Source organism: Neomonachus schauinslandi, chromosome 4, assembly GCF_002201575.2.
Source record: "Neomonachus schauinslandi chromosome 4, ASM220157v2, whole genome shotgun sequence".
NCBI lineage: Eukaryota > Metazoa > Chordata > Mammalia > Carnivora > Phocidae > Neomonachus > Neomonachus schauinslandi.
In genome coordinates, this window is record NC_058406.1 from 116,736,723 (window position 1) to 116,763,581 (window position 26,859).

The window sequence follows — 26,859 nt, forward strand, 5'->3', positions numbered from 1 at the left end:
CTGTTACAAAGTAATTCACACTTTCTAAGAAGGGATTATTACAGAAGCCAATTATCACTTTACCCCCTCTAAGTTTTTGCCATTTTTAACGAGGAAATTTAAGTTGTGCCCCAGATTAAATAGAGAAGGTGTATATGAACCATCATTTTATCAGTTTAGATTTGCTAATTTCATTGGTATGTTCTCAGTCCTTAACTTACCCATGTTCATGTCAGTGGTCCACTAGGATCTCACTAATGGAGGGGAAGGATCAGTGTAGAGAATCCAACCAAGGACTCTATGTCACATCCCACACTAGTCATTTACATACAGTCATTTAATCCACGCAACAACTCTATGTGAGGTTGGCTTTCTAGACCCCATTTACAAATTAAAAAATGAGAGAGGTTCTGTATCCTCTGTAATTTCACCCAGCCAATAACAGCAAAGTCAGGATTCAAACCCACGTGCAGCCACCTCTCCAATCCTTGCCTCTTCCTTTACCTCGACACAGGCTGTGTAGGATAGCATTACACCTTGTTTCCAACTTGTATTTTCTCTTTCAGGGTGCATGGCGATTGAGATGCTTTTCCTTAAACTACTTCTGCTTCTTGAAGCATAGCCACTGGTACACTTGTGGTAAGTGAGGTGTCACCTGAGATGTCTAGGTGGAAGCAGTCCACCAGCGTGGGATTTAAAAATGATGACCGATGCTTCGCAAAGTAAAACTAAACAGGCGAGCTATCAGGGCTAGGTGTAAAAGGCTAGCAGATCCAAATACTGCATGCAGTGGCCTTAGCTGTTGGTTCGCTGTGCCAAGAGGGCCACAACCTCGAGACACTACAGCAAAGCCCAGCTTGTTGCACGGTTTGGCACTGAGACCTCGACTACTCTAGTCGGAGGGGAAAGGTGAAAACATCTATGGAAAGCATACTCACCTTTCCCAAGTGGCTGAAAACCAACCATCATTATGAACTCAAACTCCTTTCACTGACAGTTATGTTTAAATTATGAAAATCTCAATGGTGTATGACTTCCACCATGCGATTTTTGAAGTTCTATGCTAATGATGTTCAGCAAACCTACTTTGAGAACCCGTCTTACTGAGAAATGGAAGGCCTTTGAGAAAACCTTTGAGCCCACAGCTTAGCTTACATGTATTTAATGCATTTATACCATTTTAAGAATAATTTATAAATCTGGTTTAGTACACAGTTAATGTCCTACCTATGCCTATAACTGTGATAACCCACAATCTTAATAACAGTGTTGCCTGGATCCTTCAGACTCTCACAAAGTGAGAAACTACCTGCATAGACTACTTTTATTAAAAACCATTGTAAAGGTGCTCTATGACTCTGGTTTTCAATATCTGAGAATCATGTAATGGATAAGAAAAATACTTCTGGGTTTCATCTAGTCAATCCTTTAATTTTACAGCTAGAGAAACCCACCCAGGGAGGTTAAGGGATTCGTTCAAAGTCCCATTACCACTTAGAAAAAAACTCATTCAGTGCAATGGTTCTTTCCACTATATTCCAAATAAAAGACCCTATTATTTTCCCATAGTCAAGAAGTTTTGACTATCATAATGTCATGTTAGGTCACTAAGATTTATTTTCTGGGTTTAGAGATTATTGCTAAATACCAACCCAACTTATTAGCTTCTCTGTGTCTTGCTTTCCTCATTTATAAAATGGGAATAATAATACTGAATCCAAGATGGATTTTTTTTGGCACCAAATAAATGTGTTGCTCTCCTTCCAATAAAGTGTCACATCCCAAAGTGGCCATAACCATTCTGCTGGTCACAAGAGCTTGAGCTTGGAAAAAAAAAAAAATGAATGAAGTGTGTTTGAACTCATCAAACTGCTTAGTTTCAGCTACGTTACAGGGAAAACTGGAGAGAATTTCAAGTTGCACATATGAAAGAAAAGAGTTTGTAGTTTTTGCTCTAGCCAAAACTATATTTCGTCATTAGAGGTAATGAAAACAAAAGGCCATAATAATGAAAAGGGAAAAGAAAAAAGAAAAGGAAAAAAGAGGAGAAGAGAGGAGAGGGGAGGGGAGGAGAAGGAAAGAAAAAGAGAAGAGAACAAGAGAAGAGAAGACAAGAAAAGAACTGTCCAAAACTTTCTGGGAAAAGCCTTCTGAATCACTAGGTAATGGTTTTCTCCCTGTGGTTGAGCTTACCTTACACATTAGGTCTCTTCCAATGGACCGCAAACTTTTTGAAGGCAAGTCTCATACTTCCTAATCCTTGTAACGTCCTGATATTTAACAGTGTCTGACATATAAGAAGCATTTAGTTAGTACTGAGACAGTTGCCTGGATAGCTGTCTTTTACTTATATACAGCTCAGAAACAACCTATCTTTTAAGGCATTTTAAGCATTTGGGATATAAATATTTCTCAAATGATACTATACAATCACCACTTTCTTAAAAAGCCTCCTCAGCATAGTTTTATTGGAACATAAATTACTATAATCTGCCATGAAAGAATGATATTCTCAGGCGCTTACTAAGTACGTTCTTGGTGTTTTATCAATGGTTACAGGCCTTTATGCTTTGAACGTTCTCAGAAGTGATTATGTTTAAAACAGTGTTTCAGGATCCTACATACCTATCAGGCTGTCGCGTTTTTGTGGTTAGTTATAGGCCTGACACTAGTAACCAACAACCAACCATCGTCATAATTAGTTGCTTCTAAACCCAGTGCTCTAGGAAACCTTATCATGAACCCAGCCAGACTCTGTATAGAACATGAGAGTCAGATAATGTGGATTATATCTCTTCTGGCTGCTACATTTTCATCTCTGGGTGTTTGGCTTTATTTCTCCCTCCAAAAGAAAATAAAAAAACCATCTAAGCTTTAGAAAAGTGAGGGTAGCATTATCCCATGCAATTTAGAGTGACATGTCCAAAGATCCATTTCTTTTCTAAAAGTAAATATATTAAAGTGCATAAAATTCCCCAATGAGTCAAATTTGACAAAGGCTTCAACTAATGAAACTGTTAAAGGTAATATGAAAGTGGTTTTTAATATTAGCTATTAGCAGAAAATGATAGTGCCATTGAAATTCCTTTTATAATTTAAAGGAAGTTCTATCAGCAGTCTAACATCTCATTCTGAAATTGCAGGGAAATCTGGATGGCATCTTCATCTCCTTTGATATAAAAATATACTCTTAGTGGAAAAAAGTTTAAGCAACATGATTTTTAGTGATATTTCAGAAAAAAATTAATAAATACATGATGGAAAAGAAAGGATACTTGATTTGGACTCAGAAGACCCAGGACCCAGCCCTAATGGCCCTTAGTGTTGCAGTTTGGGCCAAGTCGCTCAGTATCTATTTGTAAGATTTGCATTTTGGCCAGCTGACCTTAAAGTTCCCTCCCAGGATGAACCTACCTGATTCTCCTGAACCTATGCTATTTCTTAAGTGAGACTTCATTACAGTGTGTGCCTGTGTGTTGGGGGTGGGGGTAATCCCCCCCCCCAAAAAAAAGAAGAAGAAGAAGAAAAGAAATGGTAAGCTTATCCTGTCAATAAATTCCCCAGTTATTTATTTAATTTAAATTCACAGATATTCATTAAGCACTGACTCTATACCAGTATGAGATTGAAGCCCAGTCCCTGCTCCCCAGGGGCTCACCATTACCCAGCCCGGCAGGTAATACTCCTACACAAATAGGCAGCAAAGTTTGTATGTCTTGTCAGGCACAGAGAGCCTTTATGATGCAATCTCAGCCTACCCTTCTAGCCTCCTCTAAGGCCATTCTAACTCTGTGAGGGTTGCATTCCCAACACACCAACTCGATCACTCCTGCCGGGAACTATCCGCTCCCCTTCCCCACACCTCTGCTCCTGCCGTCCTCTGACTTCTTCCCTGCGACTCTCAATCTGCCTGGCGACCTCCTTCTTCAAGGCCCCACTCAGACATCATCTTCTCAGCAGCACGCCAGCTCTTTGCCCAGGCAGGACTGTGTGCGTGTCCCTCCCACTTCATACCCATCATCGTTACTGCGCATGTCTGTAGTGGCATCTGTGTTCACAGGACTACCGCCCCAGGAACAGGACTCTTCAAGGACAGGGTCCTTCCCTTGCTCCCATTTTACCTCTTGGACTAGTGGAGTTCTGGGAATGAGTATGTACTCAGAAATGCTGACTGAATAAAATTGAACTGACAGTGACAGGCGTGCCGTCACGTGAATGAGTGGTGTAGACGTTCAGGGCTCTAAGTGTCAAGAGTGAACACAATGAGACAAAAGATGACGCACAAGATCTTCACTCATTCAGAGCTATCCGTGAGTTTTAGATTCGTCTCACGTAATTTTATTTCTTCACTCATTCATTCAACCACAAGTCAATACTGAAATTGCACAATATCTGCATATACTTTCAACCTATTTTTTTTTTTTTTAGGATCGTCCACAGTTCTGTGTCATTCTAATAGTTTACTTCAGAGTGGCTCTTGGTGTCTCAAGGGCAGGGCTTTAGTGGCCAGGAAAGTCATGAACCAACAGGAAAGACTGAGGCGCGTGTAAGGAAAGGGAAAGAAGAAGAAAAGCCATGAATGAGACTACCTCATTTTTTTTTTTTTTTTCCAATGGCAACAAAACAAGGATGGGGGTGGAGGTTCAAGAGGTGTATGCACCACGCAGCATCATGATATAGATTCTTCAAGGTCCTCTTTCAATCTGATAAATAAGCTATTTTCCTTTAGCAATCTGGGTTTGGATAAGAAAGCTTACAAGATCTGGAATCCACTATGATTGTCAGTCCTAGAAACCTGTAACCCTTGGGCACTAAGAAATGTGATTAACAGCACTTGCCATTTGAGTGACATTCGGGTACCATGTACCAGATACAGTGATTCTATCACTTCACTTCTCCAACTTTCAAGTTGCCAGAAAGAAATGTGTTTCACTTAAGTTCCAATATGTAACAAATGTTAGTCTTCTGTGTCTCTTGCTCCAAGAGCACCCAATATTTGGATGCAAAATTTACATGAGAATATGAAGCGATTCAATATAGCTACAGAATTGCTATAAAAACACAACACAACACACAAACAAAAAAAACCATGTCCCTGTGGTCAGGCCAGAAGGCATGGGGGAAGCCTGGAGAAGGGGTTGGAAGGTTGGGGGTGACTACTGGAGGCTTCGATGATTACCATGATTCCACTGGCTAGCTCCGTTTGCACCTTTGCACCTCTCCATTTACGGTCTCACCATGAAGGCTACAACCTGTTAAAGAAACAGACCGGGTGCAATCTACAAAGGAAACACTTTTGGGTTTTGGTTCAATGTTAAATTTGTGTCTAGGTTATGTATCCCTAGGCTCTGGGACATACCTAGCTAGTAAAACACTAGGTAACTGAGAAGGTCAAAATTTCATGTATCATATGTAAAAGTATCTATCTAAGCTATATATATATATATATAAACATAAATTATTTATCTATATAATACATACAATATATATAGATATATATCTTTATAAATATATATATATAAATATAGATAGATAAATAGATATAAAACATCTCCAGGACACAGATATATCTCTGTATCTAAGAGATGTTCAAATTATAGACCATGAAATCATCTTTCAATTGGACTTCAAATAAAAAAATGGGATCTTAGAGATTTGCTGACGTTTTTGCAGTTTATTGTCTTTGTTTCAGCGTTAGTCACATGAAATGTGTCTTTATGTAAGAACAAGTTTGTTTTACTTTTTCAATGACTTAAAGATAATTCAAAATGAGGAAATGGTTTCTTTTTAAAACCACCCTGTTTGACAGCACCAACTGGTTTGAGTCTAAGTACCTTTCTAAAACATTCTTGATTTGCCGCAGAGATTTATATCTTTTCACGTTTTCTCTCATCATTAAGCCAATTATGAAGGAATTACTACCTTTGCCCAATCTGATATTTTATGGACTTCATTGAAATAGTCTCATCACTCACAATACACTCAGGAGATTGGTCCATTGCCCAGAAGCGCACAAAGGTATTTCTGGTGAACTCCCATTAGCCTTACGAGGAGTTACACGTATACATATGATCCTCATCAAGAGATGCATATGGACTTCTATATATTTGAACAAGGTAATAGATCCCTCCTTGCGTAACTTTGACCTACTGCTCTTTGTCATGTGCTTGTTAGCCAGTTAGACTTAGGAGGGCCTCATATTTCATGGCTATCCCATCTGAATTATGAGGCTTTGACTCCCCATCATCAGGACTTACAACTCTGTTCAAAGCAGAAACAGCTTTGAAATCCTTCGAAGCATGACTTCATTAATAGATGATATTCTAAGCATTAGAATTAATTGTATGGATTTGTATCTATTACTATGAACTTGTATGAAATAGCAATGGGCTCTCCTTCGTAAGAAAGTCCCTTTAATATTGCTAATCAAAATATTTTTATTTCCATAATTAAAACAGCAGGACGTTTGGCCCATTTGTGCCTGACTTATCTTTCTTCAGTAAGAAAACGAGGGTTTCCCCCCTTTTAAAAGGAAATTTATAAGTATGCTAGGCATGTATTTCCATCTCTTAATTTAAAACTGATGACTTTAATAACAACTACAAAAATGAAATGTTCTTTGTTCAGAGCCATAATTCAGAAAGATGGCTTATTTTACAAAGGCTTAGAAACTATATATTTTTCTATCTTCTTAAGACACAGAAAATGGATTGTTTGTAAAAAAAATTCATGATATATGCTTCTGGCTATTTCAGCAAATGGATAGTATTGGGACATCTAATATATTATATATATATATGTTATATATATGTTTAGGTTATATGTATATATATATATATATATATATATATACACACACATATATAGGTTATATATATGAATACATTTCTAAATAATACCAGAGGTACAAACCCAGAAATGTGGATCAGGTTGGCTCCTTTATTTGGCTGTAAAGGCAGTCAGTGCAAAAAGTTAGATCTTTTCGAAGAACTTTTCTTTTTCACCCTTAGGTTTTTAAACAATAGCAGATTTCAAAACTGCTCTTAATATAAACAAAGTCTGCTTGACCCTTCAGAGTTAACGTTAAAAAGACAATTTCTGATCTACCGAAGTTTGTAAAAAGACAACTTTAGAAACATTAGCCTGACCATAACATGTTTTTAAATTGTTTTTATCATTGCTGTAGTTTTTGGCTTGATTAGCAAATAATATCTTCCCAAACTTTGAGGTTCGCAACGCGGTAAAATTCTGAACTGAGGTTTTGGAAAATTGATTTGGTTGCTAGCAGCATACAAATAGATAATTGCTTGTTTGGGGGCAGGAATGCTTTAGAACTCAAGTACTTTTTCCCTAGGGAATCATACTGTCATTTGTTTTTATTTTCAAAATGAAAACAAATGGCACTATAATTCCTAAGGGCAAAAATGACTTCAGTCTATTTCTTTTCCTCTTACACTCTCCTCTATTCATTTTTAGTTCGATGGAATATACAGATAGTCCCCACCCTCCCACCCCCATGACTTCCACCGCGGCAAAATGTATTCACTCGCTGTACAGTAATTAACAGCTCTTGACTGGAAAACCGCCAACATGTACAACGTGACACTCTTCCTTTGAACACTAACAAAGTGCATAAGTAATTTATGTTGGATTAAATATCCCTAACAGGGACCCTTAAGTAACCCAATCACTTTAAACAGGCTCCACATGCATGCTCCAGTGCAGGGAAAATGTCAGACAGTGATAACCCACTAATAGCACAATTCTAACTATATTCCAGCCATTAGCATTTTATGACATCAATCCTCATTAAACCTGGCAAGGAAAAAGATACTAATGTTTCCCAATTTTACAGCCAAGGTGGAAGAGAAATGGAGAAAATGTAGACAGGTGCTGTCTTCCAAAAAGGATTAACATTTTTTAAAATGTGGTAGCAATTTTCTGTTAGTACCTTTGTTTGCATTGAAAGAGAGACAACAAAGAGGTAATGGCTACAAGGACCTCGATGGAATTCAGCCAAGAGTGAAAGAAAAGACTGGTATTTCAGCCATTGTACTCACTGCTAAAGCACTGTGCCAACTCATCTTCCAACCCATTATATGAAATTTAATTTAACCTGCTATGCAATTAATTCAGATGTTCAGCCTATTTTTCTCATGGCAGAATCCCTCACACAATGCCTTATTTAAATATTAATCAGTCCTCTTTCAATTAGGACTAATTTGCTTCACAGGGTTTCTCTCATCTTCTGATTGCAGGAAAATGGAGGTAACTTGCAACGTTTGAGGATAATTAACATGGTATTTTTATAATACTGATACATCAAATGGGACCTTAATGAACCCCGCTGATTCCATTTAGTAAAGCATGCCTCAAAGTTATAATCAAGAGGGAAGCCATTGCCATCTGTTTAAAATACTAAGGAGCACAATTTAAACACAAAATGCTTATTTCTCTAAACTGTCTATTGTAGAGGTCTGCAAAAGTCATTTTTCTATGCAAACTAATTGTACAGTATTTTAATTTGAACCTTTTATTGCACATATACAATACAGTGACATCTGAAGATGTAGGGGCCCTGTTTAATTAAATGTTGACAACCACAGAAATAAGTAATGTTTGTCAATGTTACTTTTTCTAAGCACGCTGCACAGTTGCTGTTGGAGCAATGGTAGTAAGTTTTCCGTTTCTAATGAATCTAATATTTCACAGCCTTTTGTTTAATATTTGAAGAAGTTTTCTTAACAAAAGCCACGGAAGCTCTAGGAAATGGAAAAACATCAGCATACGCTGTTGCTTTGCTGCTTCTAACGTCACAGAGTAAACAGCTTAACATTTACACATGGCCAGGTGTGCTCAGTGTTCCATCTGCTTCCAGGCAGGTTGAAGGTCAATGTTTTAGGCTTTGAGCTGTTCTAGAGTTCCTTGGTTACATCTAGGTTATGGAGGCTATTGGCTCCCGAGGTCATTATCAAAGCACTCAACATGTTCCAATGGTAATAAAACATGATTGATAACAGATTGCTTATTTACAGTGTTTACACTATGGCCACAAGGATTTCCTCTGGTACCTTTTGAAAAAAGTAGGCATTACCTGTGTAGGTTTTAAAGAGGAAGCAGAATCTCCCCTCATTTTCTTTATAAAGCAACCCTACCTGCTGGATCATTATGGCGGAAGCAATCGAGGCCAGAATTTCATTTGTAAAGACAAAACCAAACATCTGCTATGAAATACCACATTCAAATTATCAATCAATAAAAGTATCAACGGGGGCGCCTGGGTGGCTCAGTTGGTTGGGCGACTGCCTTCGGCTCAGGTCATGATCCTGGAGTCCCTGGATCGAGTCCCGCATCGGGCTCCCTGCTCGGCAGGGAGTCTGCTTCTCCCTCTGACCCTCCTCCCTCTCATGCTCTCTGTATCTCATTCTCTCTGTCTCAAATAAATAAATAAAATCTTTAAAAATAAATAAATAAATAAATAAATAAATAAAAAAAATAAAAGTATCAACGGGATGCCTAAGATGTGCTTACCAGAGGCAAAGAAGAAATTATTGGGGTTACAAAGAAGTACAGGCAATTCCTGTAGGCTTATGCGCCAACCAAGAGTGGGAAATACATTCCAGTTAGACAGGAGAGGAAGAACAAGAGAGGCCATGGCTGAGAGAGAAAGAGAGAGAGGGAGAGATTAACTAGACAGGAGAAAGGCGATTAGCTTGAGGCATTACGGAAAATAGCGAGAAAGTTTTGATATTTCATTAGTTTAAGTTAACAGCACACGGAAATAGCTTATTTTTTGTTACTCTGTTGAGTTTAAAAACTTCTAGGACAAGATCTAGACACATCTCAGCCCAGTGCCCAAGGCAGTGCCATGCTTTACCTGTACTGGGCACAAGTCAACTGTTTATTGATTTGAATGAGATTCATGTGCTTATTTGGCAAATACCTGCTGAGCACATACAATGTTCCAAGCACTGTTTAATCACTGGGTATAAATTAGTGAACAAAAAGATAAGGCATGTCCCTGTTCTCAAGGAGTTTGAGATCTGGGGTGGAGGGGGGGAGAGAGACATTTCAAAAGATAAACAATCCGATGGGATAACTTCCGAGCATACGAATCTATGAAGAATGCCAAGCTAGGTGTTAAGGATAGAGACTCAAGTGTGAGGATATTTTAGATTGGATGGTCAAGAAAGGCCACTCTCTGAGGAGGTGACATTTAGGTGAAGAACTGAATGACAAGGAGCCAGCTTCAAGGAAGACCGTGCCTGAGAGAGCAGGATGGTGGCAACTGTGAGGTTGGAATATGCTTGACTGGTGTGAGGAACATTAAAAATAAATAAAGACGCCAGAGAAAAATACAAAATGAGGTTGGAGAGATGAGTAAGGGCAGGAAAATGCACGGCCTTGCATTTCATGAGATGAAATTGGATTTTCCTTGCTGAGTGTAGTGGGAAGAACTGGAAGGTTGTATGCAAAACAATGACACACTCTGATTTGTGTTTTCTCTCTCGTCTTCTAGGTGGACAAGGGATGGAGAGGAGTCTATGGAAAAGCAAAGGGACCAGTTAGGAAGTTTCTGCAGCAATCCAGGTGGGCTGCTTTCATGGGATGGTTAGAGGGGGGTTCTCAGAGAGGGCAGGAAAGAGATGCAGATAGGGATGAAGGGGAGAAAGTGTGGGATCAGAGATGACTTCAAGGATGTTGCCTTAAGCGATTCAACATCTCTTTCCGAGGTATTGGGGAAGGCACAGTTTAAGGGAAAGACCTAGAATTCTCTTAGGGTTGCTTTAATTTAATTTAATTTGGGGGGGTACAGTCGCTTTAATTTTATAAGAGGAGCTGTAACACAGTAAAATCAAATCATCAAAATAATATGTAAACCGTCTATTATTAGTAACTCTACAAATACTCTTTTCAGCACTTGCAGTGTGATGCCTCTGAGCCTTTGGCCATGCCATCGGCTCTGTATACATAGCTCTTCTCAATGTTTCTCCCTTTAGCTAATTTCTACACTTCCTCAGTTATAACAAAAGCTAACACTTACGATTGCTTAGTCAGTGCCAGGCACTCTGCTAGTTGCTTAAATGACATTATTTCCTTTTAAAATCCCCCCTAAACCCTATAAGGTAAATGGAATTCCAATTTTCTATAAGAAACCAAGGCTAAGAGAAGTTAAGATTCAGTTTGGATGTCTGTTCCAAGACGCGTGCCCTGATCACAAAGGACAGTGAGGCCCTTTCTCTCTGTGTGCTGGGCATGTCCCACTGTGAGTCTATAGAGGTTGTGGACCATGGCCCCCAAATTGCTGGACTCGCTTCCTATGAGGTTCTTGAGTGCAGAGATCACATCTAGTAAAACAAACAAACAAACAAACAAAACTTGCTAAAAAAGAACTCTCCATAGTGGTTACAAGGGGCTGGTAGAAGGGAGAATGGGGAGTCATTTTTTTTTTTAAGATTTTATTTATTTATTTGACAGAGAGAGACACAGCGAGAGAGGGAACACAAGCAGGGGGAGTGGGAGAGGGAGAAGCAGGCTTCCCGCCAAGCAGGGAGCCCGATGCGGGGCTCGATCCCAGGACCCTGGGATCATGACCTGAGCCGAAGGCAGACGCTTAACGACTGAGCTACCCAGGCATCCCTGGGGAGTCGTTTTTTAATGGGGACGGAGTTTCGGTTTGGGATGATGAAGATGTTCTCAAGAAGGATGGTGGTGCTGGTTGCACAGCAATGTGAATGTACTTAATACCACTGAACCATACACTTAAAAACGGTCCAAATGGTAAATTTTATGTTATGTGTATTTTACCATGATTTTAAAAAGAAACTATGCCCAGTCGCCACTGCTGCAATAAAGAAGGGATCTATTGGAATTTATCCCAGACATGATCATACAAGTTTGCTGAGCCCTGAGTTAGAAGGAGAATCTACTGTAGATTTGGTCCAGAGAATATATCTTCTGGGAGCAAGGAGAGCAGGGTGGAATGACCTCAAGGATGGCAGTTGGTTAGGCCACCTCAAATTATTTCCAGAGTCATCTCTTAGTGGCTGTGCCCTTTCAGCCTGAAAATCCCTGGACTCCGCAGGGAAGCAGACTGAAAGAAAATGTAGCCAAATAAAAATCTCGAGTAGCCAAGATGTTGATTTGCACGTGTCCCAGATACAAAGGGACCTTACTGCCGGCTGTCAGAACTGCTGTTCCAGTCTGACGGACAGAGGCCGAGTTCTTGAAAACACTTTCCACAATGCCCAAGAGTTCTTCTCGGTCTCCCATCCAATTACTTAACCCTCGCAGCTCCAGAGATTGTATCTGTCTCCAGTTTAAAGACAGAACGGCTGCCAACAGGCCAAAACGATCATTAATAAGTTAACTGTTACCAGATAAGATTGAAATCTATGCCAGTCTTATTTTAAAGTAATCTCTACTATAATTACTACACAAAGTGCTGCCAAGATGCAGACTCTGACGGGGCCAGGCGATGTGGTGATGGGTCTACGCTCCACACAACAGGTGCGCACGGCCCCACCTGTGTGCCCTGCCCCGGCCCCCACACTCAACCCCCACCGCAAGCAACAAATAATGCTTGACATGTATTCAACATGAAACCGACGCTTTACACAGCCTCCTGCCCCCATAAAAATGAAAACAGAATGGCTTGGTTCTGTTGGTTGGTTGTGACGCTATCATCTAAGAAGATGGGCCCACTGTTGAGTGCAGAAAGTAGGGAAGCCCAACTGAAGAGGCCCCTTGCACCCCCGACCTGAGCAAATCTAAAGATGGATTTCTAACCAGCGGCCCACCTCCACTCCAGCAATCCGCCATCATCATATTTTGCATCTGGATTTTTAGAGCCAGAGAGGGAAACTGCAAACTAGAGAAAGAAAAGCTGGTAAGAGTTATGACAACAAATCCATATTTGGCGCTGATTACGTGCCAAACACTGCCCCACGGGCTTCCAAATATGAACTCGCTTTATCTGTGCAACTCTAGGAGGTAGGAATGGTTATCATCCCCATTTTGTAGATGGGCACATGTAGACGCACAGAGGTGAAGAACCAGCTCCAAGTCTCACAATCAGTAAGTAGTAGAGAAGAGGGTGGGGAGGAAGGTAAGAGGGGACTGGGAGGAGGGACAATGGGAAAGAATTTCAGCAGACAGAGGGAAAGGACAGCATGTCCTCGCTACTAACAGTACCCTCCCATCACCCAAGCTTGTCCTCAATATCATTTTCATGGACCCTACAGTATTCTTTACTGGCCTACTCTAGTACTAAATAATTACCTGCCTAACTGGATTTTAACTGAAAAAGTAATAAATGAGTATGTGAAACCTGTCAGATAATAGTAAAAGAAAACACAGTAAAAAACACATTCCTCCCACCCTGAACCTCCTGGACAGGTGGCCACCGTGGACGTTTTCTGTGAGTGTCCTCTGGTTCACACCTCTGACCATTGATTACACATTCTCTACCTGTTGCTGCCTGAACCCATATCTTGTTCTCCTCTGTAGTACTAATAGGTTAGTTCTGTCCATAAAAATACGAGCCCATATACTTAATTTAATAAAACAATGAATCCAATTGCTAAGCAACATAAGTGTGTACATTGTCGAAAATGAGAATCAATCACTTCGTAACAGTTACAATGACTCCGGTAAACCAGTAATTCCCAGACTACGTCTAGCTTCCATTCCTACATTATATTTGCTGAAGAAAAACAAATTCCATTGCTGACATTTTCTGAGATCAGCCACATATAGCATGGTGTGAGCCCAAATCATCATCATAATAATGATGACAAAAAAATAACGATGCAAGCAAGGATGCTGATGAGAGCCCACACTTACAGGCTTTGCTGTGCACCAGCAGGCAACACTGTTTATGTGAACTCACTTTAGCATCGTAACAACCCCAGGAGCCCATTACTTTTATCCACAAGGAATGGCCCAGAGAGATGAACACTGAGTAACACAACTCCCCTTGGTCCAACTGGTCTCTCAGCCCAGGCAGCAGTGCTAGTCTCTGCCCCAAACCATCACATGATATTGTGCCCACGGCAGTCATGGTCAGAATATTCTAGAAACTCAGCAAAAGGAATGCAAGTCAAGCTTGGGTGGTGGGAGAAGGGTTTTAGGAAAGCTTCCAGAAGGAGGTGGTCTTTGAATTTTTAAGTGTGGATAAGGCAATCGGAGGAAAGGGATGTGGTATGGGAAGGGAACACAGAATCTAAAGGCATCGAGTCCAGCAACAGCTGATCCCTCTTGGAAACTACATCGTTTGCCCAACGTGGACTGAGTTTGCACTTCAAGGAGCAGAGAGAGAAGCTCAGAGTTAGGCTCTTAACCTGCTCAGCCCTGGGATACTTTGTTATCTCTACCCGCCTCATCCTGCATCTTACAGAAAATTGCCGTTTGAATTTTTAATAATTTCAGGGCCACATTGGTCTCCGTGGAGAGTATAAATTTTGGAAATCCTTCAGACACCTTCTATCCAGATCCTCCACCCAGCAGTTCATCTATGTGTAGAAGTGAGGCTCTTTCCTAAATTATGAATGAAACTATTGTACATCGATCAATGAAATGAAGTTACACTCAGACATATTAGGTAATTTACCCTTCTTTTCTATGCTGGCTATCAGTATTTATAATATTTATCCTATTTAGAGGATGAAATTGCTTTATTCATTACTGCTATTAAAATTGGTATAAATTATTCTTCATAAATTTGGTGTGTGTGTACATGTGTGTGTGTTACTCTGCAGATATTTAACGTTATTTATCCTGATAAGGTCCAAGTTAAACAGACTGCTTTATTTTTTATCTGGACCATCTTTCTATGCTTTAAAACATGTAGACCCTTTGCGTGGTGTCCTTTCTGAGTCTTTGTGTGTTTCTCCTCTTCCTCAAAAACAACGATCCCACTAAAATAATATCTGGCAATCCCTTACATAGCCAAGGATCTATATCAAGAGTTGGGCAGGCTTTTTGAGTCATTTCCCACCTATCGGAACCATCCTCCCGTGTGACTCCATGATCACTTATGACAGATAACCTACTACCAGAAGCTGCAACGTTTTCATACAAACAATATGCCCGCACCTCAGCCCTCTCTGATTGTATCACTACATGCGTTTTCACACATTATTGGATGTTCACGTGTTCCTTTTTCTACTTTTCATGAATGTATAGTATTTCTCACTTGATTTTTTTTTTTTAAGATTTTATTGATTTATTTGACAGACAAAGAGAGAGAGAGAACACAAGCAGAGGCAGTGGCAGGCAGAAGGAGAGGGAAAGGGAGCAGCCAGCTCCACTGCTGAGCCAGGAGCCCCGTGAGGGGCTCGATCCCAGGACACTGGGATCACGACCTGAGCTGAAGGCAGATGCTTAACCGAATGAGCCACCCAGGCACCCCTTCTCACTTTATTTTTAATCTTGTTTCAACAAAGTGCCTCCTTTCCAGCTTCTGTCCTTTTTAAATTTTTTTTTTTTAAGATGTTATTTATTTGACAGAGAGAGAGAGAGAGCTCACGCACAAGCAGGGGGAGTGGCAGAGCCAGAGGGAAAAGCAGACTCCCCACTGAGCAGAGAGCCCAATGTGGGACTTGATCCCAGGACCCTGGGATCATGACCTGAGCCAAAGACCCATGCTTAACTGACTGAGCCACCCAGACGCCCCTTCTGTCCTTTATTAAGGTCTCGGTAAAGTTCAACATAGACTCAGATTGACCATCTACTGACTTGCACTTCCTTCCTACAAATTGTTACAGTTTGTGTTATTGGACGCATAATTCTGGGTTCAAAACAATGAAAATAAAGTCGCTTCTCCCCCTTCTTTGGCTCTGAACATTTCTTCATGCTCTCTGTTAAAAAGTTTCTGTTGAATTATTTTCTTCTTTATTATCCTACGTGCCACTTTTCCTTTCTTAAGATTCCAAAGACACGTCAAATTTGTATGTTCATCTATTCTGTCTTAATGTTGAAAAAGGATCTGACATAGTAATGTGACACAGGACAGTCATGAAATATGAGGGCTCCCGGTGGGGTTTAGAGAGCACCCATTGATCTACGATTCTGCGATGTAAGACTTCTCCATGGAAGAATTTGCTTACACCAACGTGACCCTAATTAAATCCTGAATTAGGTATCCAACATGAATTGCCTGGCATTTTTTTTATGTGTACCTGCTTTAAGCATATATCAAAGCTCTAATGGTGAATTCAGGCAATTTATTTTAACAAAAGCCTTTAAAATATTAAGTTTCATTCTGGCATAACGGTTAACATATTTTGCTCTAAAGAAAGGCAACCGTTTAAGTTCTCTTCACAAATCTATGGCAGTGTGCTGGGGTGGGAGTTTTTAAACTTCCCTGTAAGCGAGATAAATGTCTGTGTAAGACCCAGAAGGTAGATGATAGTTCCAGAATGACAACAAGGTCAGTTTTTTTTGTGTGGTTTACAATAAAAAATTTGTTCTTTGAATGTGCTATCTCCTCGCTTTGGTAGGGCTGAGCCATCAACATTTTTCTCACATTCCATCTGAGATTTTTAGCCAATAGTACCATTTCTCAACAACAACAGTAGCTATTGCAGAGAGATAACACTACTTATTTTTCCTCATTTTGATAAGGCAGAAACCACCAGTGTCCTTAAACCTTGAGGTTATCATTGGCACCCATAATATTACATTAGAATTTTAAAGCCGGAAGAAACCTCCGGTTTCATCAGATTCAGTCTCTGCCTCTTAAAACCTGCAGAACCTTCTCCAACCCCCACCCCCCCCCACCTGGAACATGAAGCTATTTGCTATCTGGCCAAACTCACTAATTAGCAGGGACCCTTGGCTCTTACATATGCTAATTATCCCACGCCGCACACCCCTCCCTTCATGGGCATCTTTGATTTGTTCTTTTAAAAATGTTTACTTATGGGGCACCTGGGTGACTCAGTTGGTTAAGTGCCTGCCTTTGGCTCAGGTCATGATCCCAGAGTCCTGGGATCGAGTCCCGCATCAGGCTCCCTGCTCAGCAGGGAGTCTGCTTCTCCCTCTGCCCCTCACCTCACTCTTGTGCTCTCTCTCTCAAATAAATAAATAAAATCTTTAAAAAAAAAATAAAAATGTTTACTTATTTTCTCTTGGGTTTGCTCCATTTTGAAGCCAATAGCAAGTTGCCTGGTAAAATGGTAACAAAGAGGGAAAGAGGTTTTTTTTTTTTTTTTTCCTGAATCTTCATGTATTTCTCCACGATTGCCCTGAGATCTGGAGCAGTGTGGTGTGATGAAATGTCACTGGACTAGGGGTATGTGAATAATTCTTTGGCTTTTCCTAACCAGCGTTGGGCCTTAGGCAAAGGCACTTAGCTTCTCTAGGATTTTATTTTCTTCATTTATGAAATGACAGTTGGGCTAAATGACCTCTGACCTCCCTTCAATGCTTTAGAATTAAAACAATATTCCCAAAATACACTGAAGTCACTCAAGAACTGTGCCATGGTAATCCTACATTATATCAATTCACATCAATCATTCATTAGTGGGACATATCTAAAAAGTATGAGCAAGCTTGATTAAGCAAAGAATGTCAAACTCAACCAACTTTAATCAAACGGATTTGATATGAATAGAAAGTGTATGGTTCACATCCTTGTTATGACTGAAAGCAACAATTATCAAATATTTTCCAAATTGTCTTCTAATGAATCTAAGAGACTGCTGATATAGTCGAAAAGAACTATTTTTATGCTTTTTTTCTTTCTTTTTTCTTACCACAGTTGCTTTCAGTGGCTTACTATCCAGCAGTCCTCTATACTTCCCTATACAGTGAAGAATAAACACACCCGAGTGAGAAAAGGTTTTAGGATTTTTGTTTATATCCTCATTACTTCCCTATGCACAATGCATTTCCTTGCTCATTTTCATTAATGCTCCCCTCCTTTCTTTATTACTTATTCCCTCTCATTATCCTTCTAACAGGATAATGTCCTTCCTTTGTCCATTTTTCCTCATTTCTCTCTTATCATTACCCTAACTACCTCATTCTGGCAACCCACTAATTTTCCCTTTAGGCTAAAAACTAAAGAATCTAAAACATTTCTGTAAATTGCTGAAAAGTGTTTTTTTTTTTTTTCCCTTCAGAAGAATATTCAGCAATAACTCATAAAGCCTTTATCTATTGACCTTCTGTTTTTGGACAGAGGAGAACTAATTTTAATACATTTCAACACAAAACTAATACAAAAACTAATTTGAATACAGCTCAAATACAAAAGAAAATTGTATTCTCAAAGAAGAAACAACATATGAGTTATTAAATTAACACTATTCTGATTTACTCACACAGTTTTATACCCATTGAGGAAAGATGAAAAAACAAAAAACTCCAAAAATTGTACTAATCTGATGTTCTTTAAGGTAACAGAAAATTACAGGGGAAAAATAATTTTGTCACAACTGGCCTCTCAGAAGCACCAGTTTCCTTCTATTTCAGAGAATTCAGAGGTCCTCTGCCATCTTGAACCATCAGCAGCAACTGAAGTTTTTGAGGTCTGTCATATTAGATACAGTTGTACCCTCCACCCGCCAATGATGGGCATTCCGTCAAGCTCAACAAACACTAATTGGAGGGCTAATATTCTGTGTGAGAGGCACTAATCATTAGTTACATAAACAAACCATCTGAGTGTACAACTGTCAACATGACCCAAATCTGCTGGTGGAGGGATCACAACACCATGCCCTGGCCAACTACTGAAATGCTCTAAGACCCAGCTACCCGCCACTGCTAAGTCACAAGGGCCCTGTTAGCACAGCACAAAGAATTCCCTGGCTATAAAGTATAAAGGTAGTTTGGGAAGAGTTTCAAATAATAATTGTCTTTGGAGCCCCACTGCCACTGCCTTAGGAAAAGCTTTTGGTGCATCTGGGTCTGGGGTAGCTCTTGCAGGTCTCCCTGATCCCTACCTCTCCCCTCTCTGGTCCGCCCTCCCTGGCTCTTCTTTTACTGGCCAAAACCAAAGGTATGTGATCAGGCCGCATCCCTGCTTTGAAACTTCCATTGGCCTCTGGCAACCAGGTAGGGTCAAAACAAGCTCTAGCATCAGACGAAACTTGTCACAATCCTGAGCTCTAACCGCTTGCTGGCAGTGAGACCTTTGGCCATCGGCAGGGAGTGCCTCATAAGAGGGACACAGAGCATGTGTGGGTAAAACAAATGTTTTAATTTGGCAGCCAGTAGGTATTAAGTATACATTACTTTTTCTCCCTTTCTCTATTTGACTGCTGGTTGATTTCCAATTTCATAATATGGCACACTCAGCCCCCACCATATGAACCAAACTGTGCTTCTTTCCACTCCCCAACCCACACCCCTATTTTAGAGACATCAGTGTTCCCAAGCTGACCAGGGCCCTTTACCCTTTCTCCCCTTGAAGGTATATACTCATTATTTAATATCAAGCTCTTATGTCCGGTGAGTCACAGTTCCCTTTCGCCTCCCTACCATATTCATTCATTCACTCACATACTCACTCACTCACTGGGTGCAATTCTACTCTGTGATCAGAAGCGTGGATGCTACAACCAGCCAGCCTGGATCAAATGCCAGCTCAGCCACTTACTCACTATGCAGACTCGAACAAGTTACCTAATTTCGGTGGCCCAGTATCTTTAGCTGTAAAAGACTCTTTAAAACCCTATTTTAGGAATATTTGACATGTTGTCAAAAAGCAAGAGTGGAAGGTAAGAGTCTTGTGTTCTTGTCTTGGTTCTGCTTTTTATTACATGAGTGAATTTAGGCAAGTCAATGAAATCAACACCAACTGTTGACCTTACTGAGTAATCCATCATCACCTTACATGTAAAATGAGGGATTGAACTGAATAGTCTCTCTGAGGTCTCTTCTATGTTTACAATTCTAAAATTTTCTCTTAATCTGTTTATTTATTTACCCTTCCGAGCTATTTATGGAAATGTTGCTTGCATTAATGTGCCCACAGAATTCTTTAATACATTGTCAGATCAGATGCTACTGAAAGAAAAATTCTCCCTAGTTTTCATTTCCACATAGCATGCGTCCTTCAGATGGGAACACATTTCAAAGGGATTTCCAATAATATCCAAATCGTGTCCAAGTATTAAAGGATTCTGATGGCGAACGATAAAGGGTTAGGAGCCCAACAAATCCAGGATTATAGGAATTTGATATTTATGGGTGTTTTTTACATGTTAAGAAGCCCACAATATTACCTGCCAAGGATCAGAAGTCGGTCAACCAAACATCATTTCTTATCATTCACACCTACATTAATATCCTTCAAATAGGAATATCTGATGGTAGAGTCATAAAGACATTTCAGAGCTTGTTGAATCAAAGAATTTTAGAGCCAGTTTTAAGGTAAATATTCTCTGTTTATGTCAGATACCACCTTTAAATATTAATCCAAACTAAAAACAATATACTTCCCTATAGGAGTTCTCCACATTTTTATTACTATAGGAAGTATGGGGAGTCAAAAGTATCACATAACAGTTACATATAAATTCATCTTTATTGATTGTCAAGTCCATATACCTAGTTTTGATTATGTAGCTTTAGTACTTCCATGTGCTTTGTAGATGTCCAGACCTAATCTTACAGTAAAGTTATCATATGGCTGAAGCCATAAATGAGGTGTGACTCTAAAGTAATATGACTAATTTTTTAAGCAAATATACCAGAGCTTAACCTTAGATATTAATGACTCCTTTTTATTTTTTTTTTAAAGATTTTATTTATTTATTTGACAGAGAGAGACACAGTGAGGAAGAGGGAGAAGCAGGCTTCCCACTGAGCAGGGAGCCCGATGCAGGGCTTGATCCCAGGACCCTGGGATCATGACCTGAGCCGAAGGCAGATGCCTAACGACTGAGCCACCCAGGCGCCCTAATGACTCCTTTTTAAAGCACTGAAGTTATTTTGATGATATCTTAACTGGATCCATCTTTTTTTTTTTTTTTAAGATTTTATTTATTTATTTGACAGAGAGAGCAAGCACAAGCAGGGGGAGCAGCAGAGGGAGAGGGAGAAGCCGGCTCTCCGCTGAGCAGGGAGCCCGATCCATCTTTATCTCGAAACTCCTGTTTTGGAATTACCTACCTTCCTCTGCATGTGTGTGTCTGTGTGTGTGTGTGTTGGTGGGAAAACTTTATTTTAGGCTGAATTAAATTTGGAAAAACTACCAAAAGTCAATCAGCTGTGTATTAGAGTGAGTGTAGCAAAACATTAGGGTAGAATCTAACTTTGTTTTAAAAATCTTTCAAATTGTCTATATGTTTGGATTTCCATAATGAACTGTAGAGGGAAAAAATCAGAGCTAACCTTCATGAATAAAATGGGTAGTCTGTCGGATACCTGAATGGCCCTGTAAAATAATGTAAACTAAATAAGCTAATTTTCATATCTGTGATATATATAACATAGCTCATAAATTATTTTTCCATACAAAACTATAGAAGACGCATTCCCAACATGCTTCAACCAATGACAGTACTTTTGGATTAATTTTGTAGTGTTAAAGGGGATATCACTTATTTGGATCAATGCATTCCTGCAATTTTATTCATTATAGAGTGCATCGAGTCAACTTTATGACTTCCCTCCACCAGCCAGGAATGGTAGACTGATGTGTATCCCTTAAGTAGTTCTCTCATCCCTCTACTAAAGTCTGCTTTTTGAAAGGACTATGTAGGCAAGAATGGAAATTTGATCAAACATGTGGAACTGATTGATGCTGGCATTCAGCCCTGAATTCATTTAAATTATGATACCAAATACAGTAGAAAGGGACCAAGACTTATGAATGGATACTTCCTCCCTTTCAGCAACACTGAACCCCATGGGGTCCCCTAAACCCTAAGTCTTGCAACCACAAAATCTACTCTTCCTTTTTTCTGTTCCCTTTTCTCTTTTGGAACCCATCAATTCCTCCCTACATAGCTATTTCCCCGAGCCAGTTTGGGTGTAAGATTTTAAAACCACAGAATTATGCTGGGAGGTTAGCACCCATTCCATAACAAAACTGTACCATTGTTTCAAATTCAGAAAAACTATGGGGGGGTGGGAGTTCATTAAAAGCTTCAGAAGGAAAAAAAAAAAAATCATTCCATTTCCCTTTCATGGAACTCATCAAAAAAAAAAAAAAAAGGTGGACGACAGCCACCAACACTGTGTAAAGCAACAGCTCGGCCAAAACTGTGAATAATTAACAGATTTGAAAATATAAGTAGCTTAAGCCAATCACGCATTTGGCAGAGGTGAAAGTTGACTGTGGTAACTCACCACTACAAGTGTACTCCTTCAAAAGCGTGATTTCCCACCTGGCCCTCGCGGACTACAGCCCCCGCTCCCTGCCCACATTTGCACAGGCTGCAGCAGCGCATCAGAAACCCTGGGGGACCTAGCGAGATATTTATAACATGTCATCCTCGGGGTTTCAGAGAGTTTTCTTTAAGAGAATTTTTTGGTGATTTAAAATAAATTAGCTTATTTCTCCAGGTATTTATATCCTTTCACCTAGACTAGATGATGAAAAATATCTGTATTTCTCTTTTTATGGCATTATAATAGAGCGCTTTAAAATTCCACATGAGGGCTCCTTCAAAACACAACACGCTTCCTCCTCACACATGCGTAAAGACTGGTTCGAAGTTGGAGTGCATATTTTAAGAATGAGTGGTGTCACTCACTTCCCTCTGTAGGGGAAAAAAAGTTTTTTTTATACTGACTCCTTATCAAACACAAAAAAGCATAAAATGTAAAACTAACACATGAAGAGTGTATATGAATAATTGGCTAGTCACATGTTGTGTTGCTTTCAAAAATTCATTTTAACTTTAAATAATAGTTGTAGAATGGAATGGCTTAGAAACTTGGATCATCAGTCCACTTAACCTCATACATATAACATTCCTCTAAGCAAAAATGGGACACATTTGGCTTCCGTGTACACAGTGGATTCCCCTTTGTACAGAATTTTCTTAAAATGATAAAATAATGGGATTTTTATTTTTTTCCGGCCTTTTGTGTGTATGTGGAAAATCAGGCTAATTTTTTTTCATACACAGTTTCATACTCTTTTCAGTTATTTACATTTTTCATTGCTACTTTCACCAGATTCTCCTTCTTAATTTTTACTTCCTTAATCACCTGCAGACATATCATTTTTTTCTGTTATTATTTAAATGAGATATATTTAGAAGCAAATGCACCGTGTTTCTTTTAAAATATGAAAGAGAGTTTCACCTTTGATAGTACACATCTGTTCCTTTCTATGTTTATGTGATGGTGGTAATAAAAGCTTTTTCAAAAATGCCTCAGAGCTCAAGATTTTATTTTTTAAATAATTCATAGGCAAGGCTTATAACTGGTGCAAAAATAATTCTGCTGCTCAGATGCAAAGAAATCATGTTTGATGTTTAATAGCCAGGATTCTATTTCCTACTCATGGTTGCTATTTGAATAATGACACAGTCTAGATGCATAGTAGTTAAGTCTGCAGAATACAGCAAGGTCACGATGAATTGTAGAGAGCTTTTAGTTTTTCCAACAGTCACTCAAGTTAAAATGAGTCCCGATCGGATTTTCCCATGTGAGGCAAGACACAATGAGTGCTCAAAAAACATCCAAATCAGATAAGCAGAACTCTGGGATCTTGTGCTCCATTCTACCTCTCTCCTGCCTCCGGCGGTGGGGGGGGGGGGGGGGGGACAAAAAAACAACCACTGAGCTCTTCTAACTTAGCAGAGGATTAAGTCATGATTTAGTAGAAATTGACTTTTATAGGACTCAAAAAAATATGTGCTGGCAGAGTACCTGTGGCTATCATGAAATGAGGCCAAAATATTTCAAGGGCTTCTTCTGCCCTTGACTCCAGAGAGATCTTAGCAAAAAGTTAGCAGTAAAACAGGGCTATCGCTGTACTACCAACAACATCACTCAGTGTATTCTGGGTGAAGTTGGTTCATCTCACCCTTGCTTAGAAATTCCAACTCATGCCCATGTTTGTACCCAACAGTGATTGTCATTATCTGGGCTGAATGGCTTCTGCATATGGTCTGTGAATACTGAGTCTTAGGACAAAATAACAGTTACAAAAACTTGCTACTGTGATGATGTTTATCCTGTGTAGAAGCTTTTTATAAATTAAATATTAGAATGAAGATTTTGAAAACCCCCGCTATTCATTATTTATTTCAAGACGACCAAATTCTCCCGGTGCCCACACTGCATCAACACTTCCAATCCTGAGGGTCTCGTTGGGCAAGCTGCGATTTCAGAAAACTAAATAATCACCTAGGTGTTAATGAAGCTCAGGATTGGCAAAGGTTCATAATTTACAAACAGGGAGCTACTGAGGCTCTGAAGGAACAAACACCATCTTCCTGTTGGAAAATAATACTGTAAGCCTCAGTGGAAGAAACTGGGTCATCGTTCATACCTCAATGTCATGTTTTTAAAATTGTACGTGGCACAGGACATATTTTATGGCTACTCATTGGTAAGAATTCCCTATCCCATGGCATAGGCCAGGCCAGAGGAGAAATGTATACGTGGGGAAAAAAGAAGAGGAAGGAAAGAGGTTCCAGCTTCAGCTTTTGCTTATTTCTGCTCACTGCTAGCAACAAAACAACCACGCACTCACTGTGCAAAATAATTAAATGCAGCCTTTTAACAACAGGTTAGTTTAGATTGAATAACTAAATAAAACTATTGAATAACTAGGACAAAACTGAGAACTGTATTGCAAGGAAAACCCCTAGAGACAGTTCAGAGAATTTTAAAGAAAGAAGGGGTCTAAGAAAATACCATCTAAACTGATTTCAAAACATCACAGGATATGATGATAAGCTGATAATTCAATTACCCAGAAAAGTAAGTATAGGAATTTAATGACAACATTTTCTTCAGAATTCCCAACTTTGTATTATGAATAAAAAGAGAATATTATGTCTAATAGAGTTTTTGCCGCACAGTGTCTCATGGATTTTACAAATCCAGCCCAATTTGGAACGATATTTAGAAGACAAATGGATTCAATAGTGTGTAATTATGAACTGCCATTAATTGTTATTATAGCAATATAACTTCAGGGTAAAATCTGAAGTAAATCTTTACAGAAAATAATCGCTATTTTCCTAAGAGTACATGAATTCTATTCCCTCCTGTCTACAAAGGTCAAGTGAACATTGTCCCAGAGGCTGCAATCACAGATAGTCACCCCCACCACAGATACTCACCACAATTAACAAAGAGTTCTCAAAATCGGCCTGCGTTCCTACAGTCTTCTCCTTCAGCCCCATGAACGTCTCTTTATATGCTGACAGGTTACAGTTCGAATGGTAACTATCAAAGTCTGTTCTTGGCCATTCTCAGCAGCAATAATCCCGAAGCAGCAGAGCTAACCAATCTGTTGGGTTGCCTTTAGCAATCACTCCCTGTCTGTACCTTCAGTTACCCTCCCGAGCCTACACCACAGTCAATTCCATGCAAGCTCATCATCTGAACACTGTCGATATTTTCTTGTTTTACTGATGGAAGCACTAAGACACCAGGAAGTGGGGGAGCTCACCCCCCTCAAAACAGAACTTACAAATAAGAGAGCAAAGTTTCTGGTCTTCTGACTTGAAGTTAATAAATCTTTGCTCAAAGAGAAGGCAAAGAAAGGAGCTTTCATGGAACTGTCCTCATTTTTTATGCTATCATGAATGAATTAAGCCCAAAAAGGAGCCCAAAAAGCCCAAAGACTTGCCCCCAGAGACATCACTTAAACATTTAAGCATCTTCCATTAAAAATAATTTGTATTTATATCATGTGACATACTACTATTTATGTTTACATAAGTATGTGTAAGCATAAGAGACATTAATACATGGAATATAGTCACTTCAAAGAAATGAAAACATTTTTTAAAATGTTTTAATTTGTTCAAGGACGTAAAATTAGTCATAAGTTCTTTTCAGCTAATTTGGAATCTAGTCCATGCACTCATTTTCAGTGATGCTATAAGCAAATTAATTTATCTATTAATTATTACTTGATCAGGGAATAAAATGGAAAAAAAAAAACCCAACTGGTAATATGAGGACATACAAGCTTTAACTATCTTAACTGTATTTAAATCCATATTATAAGTCAGTTTCCTCTTTCAACTTAGGAACCATAGAACAGTTAATTAATCACTCAACTGCTAACAAATGTTACTCAGGCTTCACTTGGCAATTATGTGGTCACTCAGAGAATCAAAGGCAATTAAGTAGCTGATCAATGAGCTCTCCTTTTCAATGGGTAACAAAGACTCCCAAGTTTTATCTCTTGTTCTTCTAAATAAACTAGAGAAAATATACATTTTTATCAGCCTATTAGGCTGAAAAGACCTGACACTTCAATATCTTTTTCAACTTTTTAATAGAGATTAAATCCAAGTGTTAATGATCATATCTACAATATAACAAAGTATTAAGTATTAGAAGCTAGATTTAAGGGGAAAATATCCTTCACTGAGTAAGATAACCAAAGCAGACCAACAGCTAAGCAATTATTCAGCCGACTGAAAACAGCAGTGTGGTGAAACTAATCTATAAATTATTTTAAATCCCTTGTAAAAAGATTTCAATAGGATTTCAAACAATGGTTTTCAAACACTCAGGTAGAAGAACATTTCTGCTGGCTACTGATACCTTTATGAACTCCTGAGTTAAACCACTTCTATGGATCACAGAGTGCTTTATAGTTTCCCAAAAGAAAGTGAATCTGTTTGAAATATGAGTATTTAGAAAGTTAGCCTCTCTTGTGGAATGTAGTCAAAGAAGCGAGCAGAGTGGAGTGGTGGGGGTTTCTATACTAAGCAG

At 39.2% G+C, this 26,859-nt stretch overlaps 1 protein-coding gene across 3 annotated transcripts in view; it reads right to left on the minus strand.

Annotated features, from left to right (window-relative positions):
* TOX (thymocyte selection associated high mobility group box) overlaps positions 1 to 26,859 on the minus strand; it is a 298,213-nt gene that overhangs the window by 205,408 nt on the left and 65,946 nt on the right. Inside the window, exon 1 of one of the 3 annotated variants that reach the window (XM_021688228.1) lies at positions 25,248 to 25,570. The exons of the other annotated variants lie outside the window; for them this stretch is intronic. Coding sequence (XP_021543903.1) covers positions 25,248 to 25,310 — 63 coding nt within the window. The 5' untranslated portion in view covers positions 25,311 to 25,570. Of the gene's footprint in view, positions 1 to 25,247; positions 25,571 to 26,859 lie in introns of those variants that run through there. 3 annotated transcript variants of the gene reach the window in all.